General features: G+C 42.2%; 1 protein-coding gene across 1 annotated transcript; it reads right to left on the bottom strand.

Annotated features, from left to right (window-relative positions):
• Positions 1 to 1,829: 1,829 nt before the first annotated feature.
• Positions 1,830 to 20,539, bottom strand: senp3b (SUMO specific peptidase 3b). The gene is made up of 12 exons (XM_031279493.2): positions 20,174 to 20,539; positions 18,135 to 18,260; positions 14,941 to 15,669; positions 14,298 to 14,411; positions 13,656 to 13,767; positions 11,279 to 11,426; positions 10,056 to 10,103; positions 7,763 to 7,840; positions 6,160 to 6,297; positions 4,619 to 4,702; positions 4,371 to 4,421; positions 1,830 to 3,394 (listed from the first exon to the last, which is right to left on the bottom strand). Exons 2-12 carry the CDS (start codon positions 18,220 to 18,222, stop codon positions 3,284 to 3,286), a joined length of 1,701 nt encoding a protein of 566 aa, XP_031135353.1. The 5' UTR covers positions 18,223 to 18,260; positions 20,174 to 20,539; the 3' UTR covers positions 1,830 to 3,283.
• Positions 20,540 to 20,596: the final 57 nt, after the last annotated feature.

Genomic DNA, 20,596 nt, shown 5'->3' with positions numbered 1-20,596 from the left:
TACTTTGGTAAAAGCACCCATAACAAGGGCCTTGCCATAATAAAATAGCAAAATAATGACTTAAAACCAGAAACTATTGGAGCAAAATATGAGTAAACAACCCCAAATTTCCAGAAGAAATACTGAAGCTAAAACTTTCTGTTCTAAATTAAAAAAAAAAAAAAAACATTACAGTGACTGCTAGGGTCTATAACATTCACAGTTTTATTAATTGCTGTGGTTTTGGATAACATGAGGCAAAATAAATGTGTAAATAAAATCTATGTAGCTTTCTATTAGAAGAAACAGTACACATTATCAGGCATCCATTTCTTTTGTTGAAGCCTTTTCCCCCACACAGGTGGCCAATCTCCTGCTTTAAGCTGCTTTAGCAGCAAAAACAGCATTTACTTGAACGGATTACAACTGTATTTTTGTTCATCCTTAGACAAAATGGGAGCGTCATACATCCTTTTTTTAGACTATAGAACATGTTCCTTACGGTATTAAGTAAAATAATCTTAATTTAAGGTCCACTCCAGGGCTTTTATCTACATGTCATGTTCTTCCTCAGCATGGTGGTTGAATTTGGGGGGGGAGATGGTAGCCTCCGTCTCCAACATAAACACCTCTGGCCATCCTGGTCAATGACCTTTTTTTTTTTTTTGCTTGTTAAAGATCTACACAGTAATGAAAACACTTTATGACAGTCTTACGTTTACGTTCTATTGCTTCTATGTGTAATTGTATTTTATGTCAGTTACCTCACTCAATATTATTTTCGGGCCAGTTACCTATTGAACAAACTTCCCCATGGTGCCAACAGTCATGTCATTTGAATGAAATAGAATAATATCTTGCTCTCAGTGAAGCGCCCCAGACCAAAAAAAAGGTAAAACATTTTTCAGTGATCCGTCATGTTGTGTGTACAGCATTAGTTCAATGCCACTACTATTACACCTGCATAACCTGGTACAGTGGTAGAACTGAAAGAACAAATAGGAAAAGCTTCACAAAGCTCAGAACTAACTAATAAAAGATGGCTTATTGTTAGTCTAAGAACACATTAGTCCAAACCATTTTAGTATTTTTTAAAGATTAATTTTTGGGATTTTCCACCTTTAATGGATAGGACAGCTAGGTGAGAAAGGGGAGAGAGAGGGGGAAGACATGCAGGGAATCGTCACAGGTCAGAGTCGAACCCTGGACCTCTGCGTCGAGGCATAAACCTCTAAATATATGTGCGCCTGCTCTACCCACTGTCCCAACCCGGCCGCGAGCCCAAACCATTTTAAAGAGTGGAATTGGCTCCTATTTGAAGGTAGAAGTCAACAGTAAAAACGTACGGTCACAAGATTTTAAAAGGTCTATGTCCTCCTTTTTTCACCAGGTATGTATACGTTCGGGACTTTCATGGCCTGAATACAAGGGCTAGTGCATCTTACCTCAAACAACCCAATCTAAAAAGTAGGGAGAAGCACAGGTGAGGAGTGGAATAAAATCCCCCACTCTCCGAATAGTTCGTATTAAGTATTGTAGCATTCTACAATTTAAATATATTTATACATCGTTGGGTAGTTCAATCAATGACAAGACGCATATTTTATAAGTCCACCCTGTTTATGCTAACTTTGTAGCCATCAGATAAAGGTTTCCATTTCCGTATGAATGGCATGAAAAGGAAAATCTCAAGAGTAATGAGAAGTACCTCCATTTTCGTACTTAAGTACAGTGCTTGAGTATATCTACTTGGTTACCATCACTACCACTGGACACAGGATAACATGTCGATCATGTCACCATACCCAGCTAACGGCCATCCAGTTAGCATTAATAAAATGCACCATCGCTTGTTTGCCGCATATTTATTTTTTTATTTTTAGCAACCATAATGCATTGTAGAAGATATATAAAACTCAACTCTGTTGCATCAACTGTTTGGAAAAAAAAGAAAGAAAAAACAAACACACGGCTATCAACAAATTTGTCTTTTGTTATAAAAAGAAGAGGAGGGTGCTGGAACTCCATTGCGAACATACTGGATCTGCTGTGTAGCGGTCGTGGTCCTCACCAAAAATGGCTCTCAAAACCTTCAAAGAAATACTACCACCAGAGGATCTCTTTTGTACTTGCTCCGAAAATAACACACATTAGTAGTCCTCCTTTTAACACCGTTTGTTTAAAGCAATAAGCATTATCAACACATTTACCGACAAAGAGAAAACACAGAAAAAGATAAAATGCAATGTAAAGATACCCCTTCATTGGGCTAATAGGTCATCCTGGCGTGTTTGGCCGGTGATCCACTGATGCAGATCCAGTCTCCCAACATGACGATGGATTATTTGGTGAATAGTGATGGAGGCAGAGAAAGTTTCCGGATGTAAATTCTGATTTCCCTTAAAAAAAAAAAAACCACTAGAATGGCTCCTCACACGCTGGAAGTGTGTTTTCTGACGTCGATATGGCAGCATCAACTAGCAAGCTCCATTTTCACTTGAAAATTCTTCTAAACACCATGTAGGAAATCGTTTAAACAAACATACATCGGAAATGTCACGTCGCGCTACAGTGGCAAACATCATGTGCCGACTGGATCGATAGAATCGCCAACATTAACAATGACTGTAGCATGGGGAAGTGTATTTGATGTCGGGTGCCGTAACATTTTTGAGATTCTCACTTCTTTCAACCTACCGTATGGACTTGCATGGATGGAGGGCAGGTACAGCCACTAGTACTATCTAACCACAAGCTTACACAGACTGGTTCACATGATTTTGCCGTCCACCCACGCTACCTCTGCACTCACTGTTCAGGCATCTAAAGTGAAAAGTAGTACTGAGGTTGGACTAACTGTGGTCCGACCCTTCATCTGGACTGTATTCTTTAGATATAATCTTCTTCATGCTCCCATTCAGACTGAGAAAAAAAAAAAAAAAAAAAAAAAAGGTGGACTACGATAGGATGGAAGATTAGCACATTCCCAAAACGGAAGCTAGTCTTGGCCTCTGTCAACCACAAAGGAATTACCATGACACGAAAATAAAATCAGGAGTTTTCAGAAAGGGTGGAGAGAGGGAAGCAAAGAGAGACAAAAAGTGAAACAATGACATCACCTACAATAGAAGAAGGGATTTCTCTGGATGTTGGCAGAGAAAAATAAAGTTTCTGAAAAGTTTCTCTTTTTCCAGTCTATCGTTTACTCCCCATGCCCTCTTCTTGTCATGGCATTGTCCCTCCGTCTTGTTAAGTTTAAGGGCGGGAGCAGGTGGAGATGGCGGGCCGGGGTGGGGGTGGAGGGTCACAGGGTGAGCTTGCAGTGACAGAGTTCTTTGTACATTTGCCTCCTCAGCCGCGGCATATCCAGCTGGCCGAAGCTGAACGGCTGCCCTAGTGCCAGACACTTGCAGTACTGCAGGACGGTGGAGGGGCGAATGACGAGAAGAAAACAAAACAAAAGTTATTGGCTTGCACGAACAAACAGAGTCACAACAACATGCAACACAAGTCAGCAGGTGTTCCTGCAGTGCTGAGGGACCAGCTTTAGGCCTGCATCCATCACACAAAACACTTGGGGTAGTGAGTTTAGGCTGCGGCGGAGTTTGCAGCAGGGAGGACACACACAAAAAAACACAGCGGGCCCGCGGCGAAAAGTTGAGACCGACTCAACTTTTGGAGAAACACTGCGGTGGCTAATCACGTAATCGGCGATCAGACTTGTCGGTGTATTTTGAGGCAGTGTGAGAATCCCGTACAGGAAACATCACTGCCTCTATCGCTGCCATGAGAAAGTTTTAAAACACTATGAGGGTAAAAGACGAAACACAAGCACCAAACTGCCGGGGAGTTTGTGTAATAGCTGAATGTTTCCTGCAACAAAGCACTCGCTCCGTCTTGCGTATCTCTTCTCTTTCTCCTGTGAAATAACGCTGCCTTCAAGTGCGATCGGTAACGTCAAGATCTATAGACGATCTGACGGAAAACAGTAATTGTGAAATATAAAAGTCTACTTGTGCTACATTGGGGGTTTAAAGAACACAGCAGGACGTCACACAAATGGGCCGTTTGTGACACTCCCACACCGCCGGACTACCCTGCAGGAAAATTGCCGGATCGCCATTTCCCCTGTCCGAACGCAGCCTTGTACAGTGGATGCTCAACATGCTTCCTGCCTGCCAAGTCAAGGCAGCCGTTTGTAGCCACTCACTGGAACAGGCTGGCCGATATAAACAAGATAAATACTGAGGGTGGTGGAAACATGGCAGCCTACTTCCTCAAAACAGGCATATCAGGGCTGGCTGAGACATAATGTTGGGCCAGTAAATGGATGGATGGATGGATCAACGTTTGGAGATCTGCATGAGAACACATGGCCTGACCAAACTCACCTGTAGCACAAAAGCCCCGCAGTCACTGTCGTTGTTTTGACGACCCACATTCTGGAACAAAACAATCCACAATACATCAGCAACACGCAGTACAATTGCTGAAATGCATAACAAGGCCACGGTAATGTGTGACTGGCTTCCAGCAGCAACAACCCACTGCCCCCCCCCCCCCTCCCCAGTGAGGGCTTTGTGGAATGAGTAACCTCAATATGCTTGTCATAGCAGAGAAACACACAAAAGCATCTCACCATTTTGAAAAAGCCTTTCCATCCCGCCAAAAAGTCCTGTTGGTCTTTCTTGATGGCCTCCGCTTGCAGATACTTAAAAATGTGCTGGGAAAACAACAAGGAAAGGTTCCATGAAAAGACTACAGGAGGCAGAGCATACACATAGTGACAAATAACAACACTAATGATTTCATTCAAATCAAAATACCAGAATACTAGGATTAAAAAGGTTCATATTTAAGACCACTCAAATGTACTATAGGGTATGGCATTGCAGAGATTATATAGCGTGCTTATTTTTGCATTACTCCACCCATATGCATAACAATCCTCTTTCAACCAGATCAATTAGAGCGTTCAGTTTTGTTTATTTTGAGGTTAAGATCGAAATGGATTCCATATCTCATTTTACATGAGACATTCAACCGAGGCCGTTTCCTCTGTACTGTCCAAACACTCTTGGTAGGGGTTGTTGGGGATTTCCTCCTCTGTGTCCTCTTATGGGACAATGTGTCCGACTCCAAATACAAGACCTATGTATCCCCGCGCAGTCGTTAAATTGGTATTACATTGATCCTAAGCAAGAGCCAAATAAGACCATAAGATAAAAGTCAAATGCATTTGTTTAATCAGTCAAGCATCGGAGTTTCAATACACACATCTGTGGGATCACAAAGCACGCAGAGACTAAGTTTCCCTAGCAACAGACAAAAAGCCAGAGCCGGTCCACGTATCTCTAGACCAGGGGTCAACCTTTTAGAAACTGAGAGCTACTTCATGGGTACTGAGTCATACGAAGGGCTACCAGTTTGATACGCTCTTCTGAAATAACAAATTTGCTCAGTTTGCCTTTAGTTATATATGATTATTAAGGATTAATGATACTCATCTATGTGAAGACACTGATTACGTTAATGATTTCTCACAATAATTATCAACAATGACTTAACAAGGTGGGAAACAGATAATGTCAATATTCAATTTTCATTTTTAGAACAGGCCTGAGGGCTACTCATGTGGTCCTTGGGGGCTACCTGGTGCCCACGGGCACCGTGTTGGTGACCCCTGCTCTAGACTGTCAGACCTCGTGAGCCCCGATCTATTCTTCCCCTCATGTCTTATACTTTCTTTCTTGGGCCCCCTCTTCTTCTTCCGCACTGGGACTGCTATCTCTGACAGACTCCCTGTTTTGACAATTTCAATTCAAACGCCGTTGTAATCAAAGATGGGACCTGATACTGACAGCTTTGTCCACATCTGGTACGACACACACAGAAACACTGTGTAAATGATGATCTTCCCAATTATGAAATGTCGAGACTATTTAGTAAAAGTGACACAGTGACTAGTATATTATCCACTAATAAAGAACTGTTCAGTCTGTTACCTAATAAACGGTTAATCTGAACGTTGAAACGTTGAACCAAAAGGGTGATTGTTAGCAGTTCTATGAAGGCCATCTACAGCCAGTCACTGGGGGTCTTCCATGGCTTTTACTTTGATTTATTTTTCCAAAAATAATCTCCTGGTGTAAGGGCTTGGTGTTGCTGTCCCAGTCCTACCTTCGGGCAGCGTCTGTTGAGAGTCCGCTGAGAGTCAAAGTATGTGATGGCTCGGCGAGGAATGTCAACACTGACCAGGGACCAGTGGACCTCCAGGTGGATGGGGATCAACAACAGATCCTTCTGAAAGATGTCAACCTGACAAAGTAGTAAAAGGAGAGGTAATGGATTTAAATACAATTTTGTCAAGCTATACTATAGGACATTGGTATCACTTTGTCTGCTGTACACCTGGCTGTCTTATAGGCTATATATGCCCTCCTACACAATCTGGACCTCTTGAAAGACATGTTACATGAAGGCAAAATGGTTGTTGCACTGCTACAGGTCACAAAATCTGCTGGGTGCCAGAATACAGTGCAACACCAGTGCTAGGCTGAGGAGGAGCACTCGTCCTTCTCTTGTTATCAAAAGTTCTGAATTTAACATGGACGACAGACAAATATTTAAGATGTGTCATGAGTACCCTCCTGTAAATATTTCATCTCGCAGCTCTTTTGTTAGGGATGGGAACCGAGATCTGGTTCCAGTAGAGAACAAGTTCCAAGTTGTCTGATCCATCGGAATCATATCCTTCCAACTTATCAATTTGTTTCATCAATGCTGGTATGTTGTTGTTGCAAAACAAATGACGTCATGCGTCTATACTGCTACACGGAAGGAGTCATGGCAGAGAGGAAGAAACGTTCTAAAGCGGCTTCATTTTACAAAGACATGACAGCAGCGCTGCTTCAGGCTGTGAGATGAATGACATCACCACAGCAGCAACCGTGGGACACAGCTTCCACTGTGTGTGTGTGTGTTTGAGACAGAGCTGCTTGTGTGAGGTGACGGTGTGTGCGCTTTTATGTGTGTGAGCTGAAACAGTAGTACATTGCTATGTAGTTGTATCGTGCAACGGCATCTGGATGCGTTTATGAAAACGCAACGCAGCAAATATACAGACATTTCATACGAGAGACGTATGTAACCCAGACTGATGGGCATTTAACCCGCGCTGGACCAGCATAGGAGTCAGCCATCACTGTGAGACCTCACTGACAAACCAGAGAATTATACATCAGCATGATGATATGATCAAAGAACAAGTCTCTCTCTAAATACTTGTGTAGTACATAAGGGGTGGGGAACACTATAGTTTTTAAATTTTAACACTAACGTTAATATTTTTTAAATGAGTGACGGTTTTTATAATACCTGAAAAACTGCGTAGGCGTACTGGCATAAGGGAGCATGACAGAGCGGTCAAAGTGCAACCTCATGACTAAGCTTCTGTCTTGGTTGTGTGATTGGAACGAGGCACTTGGAGCAAAATACGAGCAATTCCACAGTAATTATAACGCCTGGATGACAAAATGCTGATAGACAGATGTAACTGCTTTATAGGGGGGGGGGGCTCGGTTAAAAGGGATGGGACACTTCTGCTTTTGTAGTCCCACTAACCCCCCTAACCCTAACCCACTTTGTGATTTGAAATGACAAGAGGGCTACATATTTATGTAAAAATAAATTGTCTAGCACAACCTTAACTTGAAGAAAATCTTACCTAACAACTTAACTGAAAAACAGTTCAAAGAGCGGGAAGGTTCTGAGGCCCACTTACATTTTTGGTCCACCGTTTGACTCCGTCATAGCCTTTTGTCCTTAGCTTATCATAAAAGAAGCTGTTGAAAAAGTGAACCTGAGGGAGAGAATAGAGTAAAGTCAGAGTTAGGGTAGATGTGGTCACTTGTCTGGGGTTTCAATATACTGCTTCTAAATAGCGCAATAAAGCCATTCTCATGGCCTCCGTTCCTTCATGACTGTGAAAATCTGCTATTTGAGTTGTACACGGCCTACTTTCTGACACGAGCAGATAGTATCTAGCCCAGATGTCCATATTGTGTCCCACTCCTTCCCCCCCCCCCCACTTGCTTTATTGTCTTTCAAATGATTCATTTTAAAAATGTATGCAAAAAATATCCATGTAAATGCAACAAAACAAATGGGTTGTAAGCAGTGACAGATTTGACAGCGACACTGCCTTCTCAGCTGCGCACTCACAAGCTCCACACGGGACGTGACAGAGGCTGGTAGAGTAATCATGGCAAGCGAGAAGCAGCCAAAGTTAACTTTTGAGAGCGTTTTAAGCTTCGTGGCTTTTTGCTAGACGGCGCTCTGAGCCAGGCAGACACAAAGCTGACAACCTCACAGATGGATGCGGTGGAGATGGCCTCATACATACACGCAGCGGACCGCTGTGGACGCAAGGATTTCCAGAAAAGAGGCTGCATGTGTCTACGACAATGCATGGACCATCGTGGCTGCGCGACCAGTACAAGTCGATACAGACATTACATAGTATACACTAACATCGTGTAACGCCGATGACCTGCTGATGTGCATTCAACCCGTGCTGGACTCATTCATAATGAATCAGCCGTCACTCTGTGAGTAGAGAATCCAGCCTGCAGTGTAGTTCAGACACTTCACTGATAAACCAGAGATTGGCTTTATGGTCAAAGATAGATTTTGTATAATTAACTTCAGTCTCTGCCAGAGACGCCTGCTTTTAAAAGTAACGTAAAAGTAACGAGTAAAGTAAAAAATTACTTTCTATAGGGGGTAACTAAGTAAAGTAACGGATTACTTTTTTAAGAAGTAACAAGTAACGAGCAAACACTACTTTTTAAAAGTAACTTCCCCAACACTGATTGTAGGCATTGTTGTCATTCAACCTTCCATTTAATTTCAGCTGAGACGGGCTGACAATCAAATGTGTTAAATTTAGGGTTGGGTATTGTTCAAAAAATGTTGGTGCCGATACTAATACCCCGACTTCGATACCAGTTCCTAAACAATACTGTTTCAATACCAATTTTTAAAACAAAAAGAAAATATCCATTACGGCACAAATCTTTTTATTTATTTTTCAGCTCCTACTATCATTGACAAATATTCTAAATTAGAATGTATATTCGAGTGTAAAAAAAAAAAAACGGGACTACCGCGGCTATCTGCCTCGCATGATCGTCGCTGCAGCCTCCTGTCTGATTGAGCCCAGCCGGTCGGGAAGTGGGCGTGTTGATGGCGTTCTATCATGCGGCTGCCGCTACCGGAAGCAAGCAAACAACGAGAAAGGAGAAGACGACGGCACAAAGACGCCAACGTAAATCTTTAACTGCAGAGACAACGAGAAAATAACGTCGGACAAATGCATGGAAACGGCAAGCGACTCGGTTGTTTATGACCAGATTATACGGCCGACTCGGTGACAGCAGTGTAATCCGCGGCCTGTCCTGTCTCCTGCATGGTCAAGAGACAGAGAGAGAGGGAGAGAGAGGACTAACGTTAAGGTAGTTATGTTTCTCGTTGTATTCGTTTCCCCTTTTGCGGACATAATGCGCAGAAATGGATATTCGAATATATTCGAACCTCGGTTGATTTTTAGAGCGAATATTCAAACGTCATTTTTGGCCAATTTTGCCAGCCCTAGTCGGCGCAGCATGGTTTTGGCTCGACTGTTGTCAACAAGGTAACCATTAAACTCTTATTTTATAGCTAAACAGTACACTAAAACATGTTTCTGAAAACATTTGAGAAATGAACAACGCAGTAACAGAATCTTGACTCATATTTGATCAGCGTTGCCTAGTTTGACCGCAGTTCATGAGCAGTCACTGGAACAGCGTTAGACTCCTCGGCTCCGATTGGTTGGTTTCCTTCAAGGGCAGTGGAAACTTGTCATTAGGAGCACCAGGAAGTAGGAATGTAATTTTCTTTTAATACAGATAATCTGCCTCATGTGCTTCTGTCAGGATATAGTGAAAGTTTCAGCAAATATGACAAAAAAAATATTTTTTATAAAAGTTACCTACTGCAACTTTAAAAAAGGCCTTTGGTATTTATTTCCTTACCTTCTCTGGCACAGAGTCCATGACCAGGTCACCATACATGTTCATGATCTGAATAAAAACAGAAACATTATATTATAAAGAAACATCTTGAAAAAGGGCACTGTAACCTTTCTCATCAGTGACTACAAAAAGGTGGTATTCAACCCATTTGGTCCATTTATTGGTTCATTAATACATATCCGCCATCTGACACTCTTTCCTGTATCTGTAGGGACTGAGTACACTTTACGTTTTGGCTGAGTTCAGCAAGAAGCCTGCCAATTGTATTGATCTTGTCCTGTGTACTCCACTTTCACTACCCTTGGCATTTATGAATTCATCTCGCCAAAAGGTGAGACACAAATGTACTGTATTCCAAGCAAGTGTTTTATGAACCACCAATTGATCTTTCACAATTCCAGGAAAAAGGTTTTAAAGAGCTGACAGAGTATTTGTTGGCACTTCATTGCTTTCCAGACAAGCATGAGACACATCGTTAACAGTCCCGAGGATCAGGTGGCAGTGCATTTATTCTACGCTCATCCTCGGTGTTATTTAACAATGCAAAACCCTGCAGCTGTATGCCTCGTCACGGACCTTTTTTCATTCGTCATAGCAGGAAAATCACCGATGTAACTGACAACATTAAAATCGGGGGGGTGTCGACCGATTCTGGTTTTTCAGGGCCGATAAGGATACGGATTATAAGTATCTAATGAAACCGATAAACAATATTTTGGAACCAATATTTACAGTGAAAAGATTTTGGTATGTTATGTATGTAACTCCCAACAAGTAGCAATGCCACAGTGTAAACCGACTACGATACAAGTATATGTGTTGCATAAAAAATGTAAAAGTAAATGTTATTGTAACAAATAAAAAGTACTAAATTTAAATGTAAATAAATAAGTAAATGTTTAAAATAATGTATAACTTGTGAAGTGTTGAGTGAAACCGGAGAAGAGGGACAGACACAGAGCTGTAGCGGAGCCAAAGTAGACCACTGTTTAATTCATTCACTTAAAAAGTCATCAGGCAAATAAAATGGTGATACAGATAATCTGCAAACTGCCAAAAATCAGCCCTGATAATCGGCCAGGCCGTTCATTGGTCGATCCCTCATTAAAATGACTGGACACGCGATGGAACTGAGCCATTATTGACACATTTGGTTTCACCTGCGAGGAAAAGTCAAAATGCCACGGAAAAGGGTCTATTGTGTTGAGTGTGTAGTGCTGTACCTGGTCGTTGAGCCAGTTCTGTCCGTACAGAGTGCCCAGGTCATCCATGGTCAGAACGTGGCGTTTGTAATTGACTCTGAATGTTTTAGCCAGGGACGATCCCGACGACCGCTGGAAGGATTGTATTAGGTGCTGGACCACTGCTTTCCTAGTGAGGAACAATTCACACACATGATGCATGAGTAAGTTACTTACTTAATCAATTCACATACGTAGTGTTACTTCTGAGGTAATAAATGGCCCCCACTAGTTTAATCAACCTCCAGATGCCCTAATCAACGTCATAAATTAGGTGAAATGTTAGAATTCTGCTGCCTGTTAACCTACAATCTGACAGAGCCAAATGACCCAGCCTAAGGTTCTAACCACAGAAATAAAATGGATAGAAAGGCTGCTGATCTGATTTCTGTGGTAATTTTATTGGTACACAACAAAAAATGCAGATTGTTGTTAGTGGTCATGGTGACAATTTGCGTTGTAAACGGTGTCGCCCGACGGGGAGTGAGGAGGAGGGACAGTTCAGACTAACTTTTTGCCTTTTTTTTTAAACTTTTATTTAGGTGCACCAGCACAAAATTTAGGTGCACCCAAATTTTTCCTCGCGTCGCCATTAACGCCACAATTTCAAGGTCACCTTTTTATCACGCTCCATATACATTCATATATATTATGTCAATTATTTTAAACAAGAATAAGGAGTTGGTACATTTTATTTTTTTATTTGAAGCACAATTATACTGTACTCAAAGTCTTATAGCGGTCCCCCCTTGCTGTCAAATGCCCCTCAGATGGCCAACACCTGTAATCTGGCCTTCTTCCCCTTTGGCCTTGGCTAAACCAGCTTGCCACACTCCCTAGCATCAAAATTCTACAAACTGGGCCCCTCCACACTGATTCTTATCAGATCTTCCACTAGTCTAGGACTAAAAATCATACCTCTGTATTTTTCGGCTGAATGGCAATACACAATATATATCTCTATCTCTAATATATACATATTTTTACACAGTGGGCTAAATGTTCAGTTTTAAGTCAAAGCCACTTTTCACAAGCTCTTTTATTAAAACAGATGTGATTAAAATAAAATGCAAAGACAGGGTTTCCTGCCCAATTTGAAAAGCTGCAACACATGTAAATTATCTGAAATAAATAGCCTGGGAGATATTTAAAAAATATATATCTCTGAGAAAGCTCCTTCACTTGTTTTCAACAACAATAACAGACCCGGATAGCCCAGTAGAGAGGGGGAGTACGATGGACTGAAGCGTATGCTACTCACAGAGTGACGGCTGACTCATTATGAATGGGTCCAGCACGGGTCGAATGCGCTTTGGCGGGTCAGCGGCGTTACACACGTCTTGTGTATGAAATGTCTGTATCGTCCCTGGCTGCGCTGCATTTTTATGAACTATGATAATGTGGCCATGGGTCACATCTCTCCAAACACAGAGAGATCCAAACACAGGCACGGCATTACAGAAGGAATGGGTCATGTAACGCAACATTAAACCATATCGATATAAACGACGTCGCTTCGTTCGTGGAGAGGCAGCAGATGCGAGGACGTTAGGTGCACTGGTGCGACCTAGAAAAAATCTTAGTCGCACCCTTACAAATTTTGATTCTAGATTCTAGAGCCCTGCAGTTAGACCCAGCGGCAACGGGTCGAGCGGACCGCTACCATTAGACCCAGCCCGCTGTTCAGCTCATTCTCTGTAACCAATGCAGCATAAAAGCACGGCGAAACCAGCCAGCCAGCAGGTGGACGACTTGTCAGTTGTCTAACGTTAGCTTGCGAACTCCGCCTTAGCCCTCGCCACACCGTTCACGGAAAACGAGCAGAATAAAGCGGTCACTCGTGGCAATAGCAACGTGCTTTGTGTGGCTCGAGCACGAAGTTAATTTAACCCATTTAGCGACTGGCTCTCTGCCACGTACATACGTTACCATGGCAATGGTACACCTAAAAATGGCGAGCCGCTTTACCATTCTGCTACGTTGATTTGAATGGAAATGGCCTTTCTATCCATTTTATTTCTATGGTTCTAACTATTCCTATTTACTCACATGCTTCATGTCAAACATGTTCCTGGATAATCACACCGTCTGCATTTGATATGAATGAAACGTTTGTGGCTTATAAAACAGTCAAGTGAACAATAATGACAAGGACTGACAGTTAAAGGTGCTGTAGGTAGGATTGTGAAGATCCAGGACTTTTTCTTTGTTTAAAGTCAATGAATGAAGGAGGACATTCCTTGCAGCACTAGTCGGTACAGTTCCAGAACCTTGGTGCATCATTTTATCCAACCATTTCCTCTGCAGTTGAACACCATATGACTGCACACAGAAGAAGTGACCAAACACTGTGTCTGACCTGTGTGGCTGTGAGAAGCTCTCGCTGAAGATGTCCTGAAGCTTCTCCACAATGTCATCCACATGGACGGGGATCAAGCTGCCATACTGCTGTAGAGACTCTTCAAGAATACCTGGAAAAACAGAAGATATTATAATCACTCAATATATATATACATTTATTTTTTTTTTTAAGATTATTTGTTGGGCATTTTAGGGGGGAATGACATGCAGCAAAGGGCTGCAGGTCGGACTCGAACCCGCGGCGACGAGGAGTAAACCTCTATACATGGGCATGTGCTATATTGCACCTTGAAAATATAATGACATGCAATATAGCGAACACAAAAAGGCCGCGGTTTTAAGAAATCATTGGAAATGATCACAATCTGGACCCGATGTGGATCCGCACCAAAAACAAATCACTTGTTGCTTGGCCGTTGGTCTAACGTTCCAATTCTTTTAACACACACACACACACACACACACACACACACACACACACACACACACACACACACACACACACACACACACACACACACACCTTGGCATGGGAAACTGTGTTGTTTTACTATTTAAGAGAGATTGAAAAAAAAATCTGTTCTAAAATGATCCGACCGACAGCGAATACGAGCCAACAGCCCGAGTCTCTGATCCTTACCAGTCACAAAACTCATGTGTTCCTCAGTAAGGGCCAGCTCCACTGGTTTGACCTCCACTTCCCGCCTCCCTCTGTCCTCTTGTTTGACTGGAGAGCAGCCATTCATGTGTTCATCTGACAGAGAAAAGAGAAAGAATTACAAACCCATGTTTTTTTCCCCTCTATGCAGATTCATAGACTTTGTCATTATTTTTCACTTTAGTCCAAAATAGCAATTTGGTGGAGCAAAATGTTTTGAAATGGTATAACTTAACTAAGCTAAGGTGGAACTCAAATCATTGACAGCCCAGCTTAAACTGTGAGACATTTCAATAAAGAAGCTGGGGGAAAAAAGCATTGCCCCGAATACTAGCGTTGTAAGCTAATCAGCGGTCCGCGCTAGCGTCTTTCAAGCTCCAAACCCATTGGATTAGCATGAAAACATGTCCCAGAGAGCGACAGAGTGGGTACACATCTGTTATTAACCCCTAGGTTTGTTTTGCGCCGGAATTGTCCTTTAAGAGACAGACTAACGTTGTTTTTTTTGTCATTTCATGACATTTGTTGTTAGTAAAAAAATATAGAACTGTGCCATTTGAAACATATCCTCTACAATACATTTCAACTAGCCCTCTTTAGAAGTAAATGTAGTGTATGGGAGTACCTCTCTCCGACGCTGTGAACCTCTCATCGTTGGTGTCATCCTCTCCGTCGGAGTATTGCCGATACCTTTTTGTCCTCCTCTGCTTGCCGTACAGATTGTGCCTTTGCCCCCTTCGGCCGTACCGGTGCCCTTGGGAGCATACCCACTGCGCCCGCTGGCGCCAGCTCTTCCAGTGCTTGGTTAGCCGAAATCCAAGGCCGCCGTGGGATCGCAAGCGCTGCCAGCGCCGGAGCCTCCGCAGAGCCCTGTGCCTGCTGAGGTGGGACCTGAACACGTCCCCGGCTTTGGCCTGGGAGACCGGATGCTCTCCAGGGACATCTCCGCCCTCTTCTGCCTTCTGCTGGGGTCCGTGCTGTTGGTGGTGTTGCTGTGAGTGAGGGTGCTGTGCGGACTGGGAGGGAAACTCTGGGACCTCCCACTCCAACTCTTCCTCGTCTCCCTCATCTTCCACCTCATACTCCTCCTCTTCATCTCCTTCTTCTTCCTCCTCCTCATTGTTATCCCAACCCTTGCCCTCAAACTCTAACTCGTCCTCCCCATCCAGATTGTTTTCTTCATCCCCGTCACCTATTGGCTTGATCATACCCATCCCGTCCTCGTCCTCGTCCTCATCCTCCTCCACATACTCGCCTGTCCACACCTTCTCTTTCTGCCCCAGTCTGAGGTGCATGGGACTGGGTACACTGTGGCCTGACACCGGGACAATGAGGTGGTCTCCAGGGATCCCACCTAAACACAAACAGGGATTGACTAACGTCAGCTGTGTTCAATCACATGCCGTCATCGTGACCCAAAAGCCTTCAGGGTTTCATGTTAACCAAATACTGGAGTTCATTCCACTTGATACACGTACTGCTGAATGAACAGACTGTTGGGCTTTGACGTCACAGAGAGTGTGAGAGTTCGTAAATGATATGCCAACAGTGACTCGTCACCACTGTAGACCTGGAACTAGGAAATGCTTGGCATATCTGCTCACAAAACGATTTATCAATCATCAAAATAATTGCCTAGGGGTACTTTGGAGCAATGCAGAGGGTACGTGAGATTTTTAAAAATGTTTGATTTATAAAAAAAAAAAAAAAAAAAAAAAAAAAAAATACATTGCGTGGGCAATCTGACAAGTGACACGACAAGCGGGCGCAGTCCGATAAAGCTGTCGCGTCCGTGCTCGTCACACGCACGCTGCAAGAGTTGAATTGTCTCAAACTTTTCCCTACGCAAACGGTGCTCAGTGCAAATCAATGAACAAGAGCCTCTTGCTGTTTGCGAGTTCCCTAAACCAGTGGTTCTCACACTTTTTCATATCAAGGACCCCTGAACTGACACAAACTAGACCAGGAACCCCCTTCTGACTTGTTGCTTTTAGATGTTTTGGGTAACACTTTACTTGAAGGTATCTACGTAAGAGTGACATGACACTGTCATGAACACATGAACCCTAACTTGTCATGACAAAAACTGAATGACACTTACTAAAAGAAGCGCTATGTCATAAACGTTTATGACTTGTTTATAATGTTTATGACACGTTCGTGACAGTCATAAACATGTCACTCTTATGTAGATACCTTCAAGTAAAGTGTAACCGATGTTTTATTAACGAAAGTGAATGGAACCCATGAGCTAAATAGTCATACAATCTGTCAGTGTTACTTATGGATGAAATTATAGTAAAAATAAATGATTCCCCTTTTTGTTAGGGTTCCCCTGGAACCCCTTCAAGAACCACTACCCTAAACTATAAATCAGGACATAGACAGTGGGACTTCTGCTTGTCAGAGCATCGGCACAAGACTGGATTTATTGATTAATCGTTATCGTAATCACGTTTTAACTTAAATAAGGCTATATCATTAAAACTATGCCAATTTAGCCAAGTCTGTGGTTAGGAAAGACTAGGAGCCGCCATTTTTTATAAATCTAACTGTCATTACGCATATACGATAACATTATTACTGTCAACTAATGTCATTCAGTTGTCAGTTGTCGGCAGGGATACAGCAGTGCACAGAATCCCCATGGTTACCACATATTGACGGCCTGGCGTTTACTCGCGGGGCGTTCGTCTGCCGGTCTGTTCACACGAGGAGCGCAGTGAGACCCCGCCGAGCCACGCCACTACACAGGCTAAGTGTTGCTTGCCGTCTGAAAAGATCTTAATTCCTGAAATAATAATACTATAATAATGAATTAATTTAGTGAAGGAAGTTTGAAATGTAGCATTCATTTGTTTTTCAGCTGCAATGTTGTTGTTTAGTAAATCAGACACTGATGGCGCAGGTCTGTACTGTACCTCGTTATACTCGGCGTTTTATTTCTACCACAAATGTTTTGAGCTGGTCAGGGGGTACTTGGATGGAAAAAAAAGGGGGCTTATTGAAAACAAGTTTGACAACCACTGGACTAAACCATTCAATTTCAGTTCAACTTTAGTTACTTGAAAATTCTGACAGCTAAAACTAATTAGATTTGACAACATATTTGAAAGGATTCAGAATTCAATAAGCAGATTTGATACAGAATTGATCAAATGTTATCCAACACCAACTAACCCACTTGGAAGTGGACTGAAACACATCATTTACATCGCCAGGGGACTATAGTCCAATACAAAAATTGAGTAAGTGTATTGAACAAATTAACGACTGGGTGTGCCAGAACTTTCTAAAAATTAAATGAAGAAAAAAAACTGAAGTGGTTGTTTTTGGAGCAAAAGGGGAACGATTACAAGTGAGCGCTCAAACAAAACAAAGCCGGAAATCTTGGTGTAGTCATGGACTTCTCAACAGCCACATTAAGACAATTACAAAGTCAACCTATTATCACCTAAAGAATATATCAAGGGTTAAAGGACTTTTGTCTCAGCAGGATATGGAAAAACGTGTCCATGCTTTAATCTTCAGTAGCAACTCTGTTCTTTTAAATCATGTCTGAAGACCTTTCTTTTTGATGCTGCCTTTCTTTAAATAATTGTTAATTTCTTATACTGCACTGTAACTTTTATTCTCGTATTTTATCTGTTTTTTTATGTTTTTAAATGGTTTTTCTTTGATGTTCTATGTAAAGCACTTTGAATTGCCATGTTGCCTACAATGTGCTATACAAATAAAGCTCCCTTGCCTACAACATAATTCATAATAATACAAGCCTAACTAGGATGGAAACATATTAACCGGGAGTAAAAGGCCTACCTCCTCCTGTGTCGTCTTGCCCCACAGCGGTCAGACCCAGGTCTCCCTGCCAGCGGTTCTGGGCCAGGCTACCGCCACTGTCTCGCATTATCCACGGACAACCCACGACCTGCGCCAGCTCGTCACCTACAAACAACAACAACAGTATGCAGCGGGGTGTTATAATTACTGTACTTTCTATATACATGTAGCTTGCTAGTTATCCTGGAGTGAGAGAGATCCACAGTGGTTCCACAGTGCTCCACTCTCTCTCCACACTAGTCACATTGGCAATTTATAAGATATAGTTCAAGTTGTTAAATATCATCACATCCCTAATCTAACATCATTTAAATTCAGTTGCCATCTTGTAAACTATTATCCAAGTTGCATTCATTTATGGTATGGGTGAGGGAGTGGGGGAAAAAAAAACCACAGACACTAGTAATGTTCTTGCCCCATCTAGGGCTGGGCAATGTGTATCGTCAAAACAATATGAAAATGTCTATTGTATATATTTTGTTTCATACCATTTTTTATGGGGATGTCGAAAAACCAGCAGCCAGACTTTGTTATGGCAATATTTACGTCATTTGGACATCACTTTATGTTCTGATCTTGCACATGGGAGTGAAGTTGGAGCGAACCATAGAGGCGCCGTTTTGCGAACATAGAGTATACAAATATAGGCTTTACTATGTGGTTATTTATACACACTATTTATTAATGGATTGTTGCTAATATGTATTCATAATTCAAAAAACATGTTTTGATAGATAGATAGATAGATAGATAGATAGATAGATAGATAGATAGATAGATAGATCGTTATCGAGGTGTGAAACGGCCAACATCGGGATAGAAGAGTCTGGCCATAATGCCCAGCCTGTGTTTGATTGATTCACTCACTCACCCTAAACCTTAAGGGAGAAATATGAACCCTGACATTTCACCTGTTATCCAACAGTGGATTTTATCCACATACTGTATGTATTTTGTAATGTGAAAGATGCCTGATATCAGCCCAGAATGACAATATGTTTCCACCAGAAGAGAAAATTAGGCTCAGTGTGTAAAAATAATGAATTCAAGTGGACCGAGTAACAACTGTGAGATGGTCAAAGTCCCTTTCAAAATGTAAACCGCTGCTGAGTATTAGGTAGGCTCTAATCTTGCTACCCACTGAGCTGTTACACAGTCCAGTATGCAAATCACCTCATTAAAGCATCACTCATGCCTTATGGTGACAGTGTTGCAATTGGTACAACCAGCGGAAAACGACATCACTTTTACATGAAATGTACAACAGGCAGTAACGTTGATGACCTACGACCTTCCAACGGAACTTTGATATTCGTTAATTTACAAAGCCATTGGGTTGCTTTAATGGGAAATAAAAGCCTTCTGGTCTCACTAGCTAATGCTGACATAGATCAAACGTTTAGAAAGCCACAGGCTTGATGCCATTCTCCAGTGTTCATTCGGAATACATGTCCCTGTTCTTTCACAGGCAGAAGAACTGCTCTGTTAACACCGGGACTCTAGTAACCATGTGCACCTGGTCGGAGAGCGGATATGTAATTTAGCATAATAGCTACACAGAGTAGGACAGTCACTAACGTTAACTGAGCAACGGGGCAAATTAGCGTTTATAATAGTGAATAATTTGATGAGAAGGTGCTAGCTATATGATGATAACTATATTCTCCGTTGCAGGAAATAGTCCTTACCAAGCAGCTAGCTTGTGCGCTAGCAGCATCGCCGTCATAGTTTCACCACTTAAACCTCAATAAAAGTCGCATTCATTGCAAACCTCGTTTTTTCAGTGACTGTGGATAGCCAAAGTCCCTGCACCATCGTTAATAACGTTCTGAAATAAACAAGAATTCTTCAACAATCCGTTGTCTATCCGTGCTAACACGTTAGCTGGTTAGCCATGTTGTCGTTAGCTAGCTAGCTAGCTAGGCGTTAGGTAGGCAGGCACCATGTTAGCTACAGCAAAATAAAACGCCCGGTGCGCTGTATTCGTTAATAGCTAGGTATTGCAATTGTATGCTTACCGTTAGCCTGCAGATTTATATGAATGTGTCCAGCTGCTTCCGACTGAATGTTGGGCGTGTTTAATTTGTATGGGTATCGAACCAAAACAAATGCTAATTGGTGTTAAACCTCATTCAATGAAGTCAGGTGTGGAGCAGCCAGATGTCACCTCCTTGCGAACTTTGATTTCTTTTAGGTCTTCCGGTTCAGTGAAAAACGCAAACGCTTAACATAAATGGTAGAATACAGTCAACGCCGTACGTGAAATCTACACAAAAGAATCTATTTCAATTGAAAAGGTCTGTAAGAAACCGAGAGATGCGTTGTGCCGGATCACTGCAGATTTTTCGCTCTCATGTCAACTACAACAAGTCCGTCGCGCAGCAATGGCGTCATAAAGAGTATGTTTGTAAGGGTAGCCTTTCCTTTTTGAACCCTAACAT

This window comes from Sander lucioperca, chromosome 17 (genome assembly GCF_008315115.2).
Source record: "Sander lucioperca isolate FBNREF2018 chromosome 17, SLUC_FBN_1.2, whole genome shotgun sequence".
Lineage (NCBI taxonomy): Eukaryota > Metazoa > Chordata > Actinopteri > Perciformes > Percidae > Sander > Sander lucioperca.
This window is presented reverse-complemented; position numbering and strand designations above follow the sequence as displayed.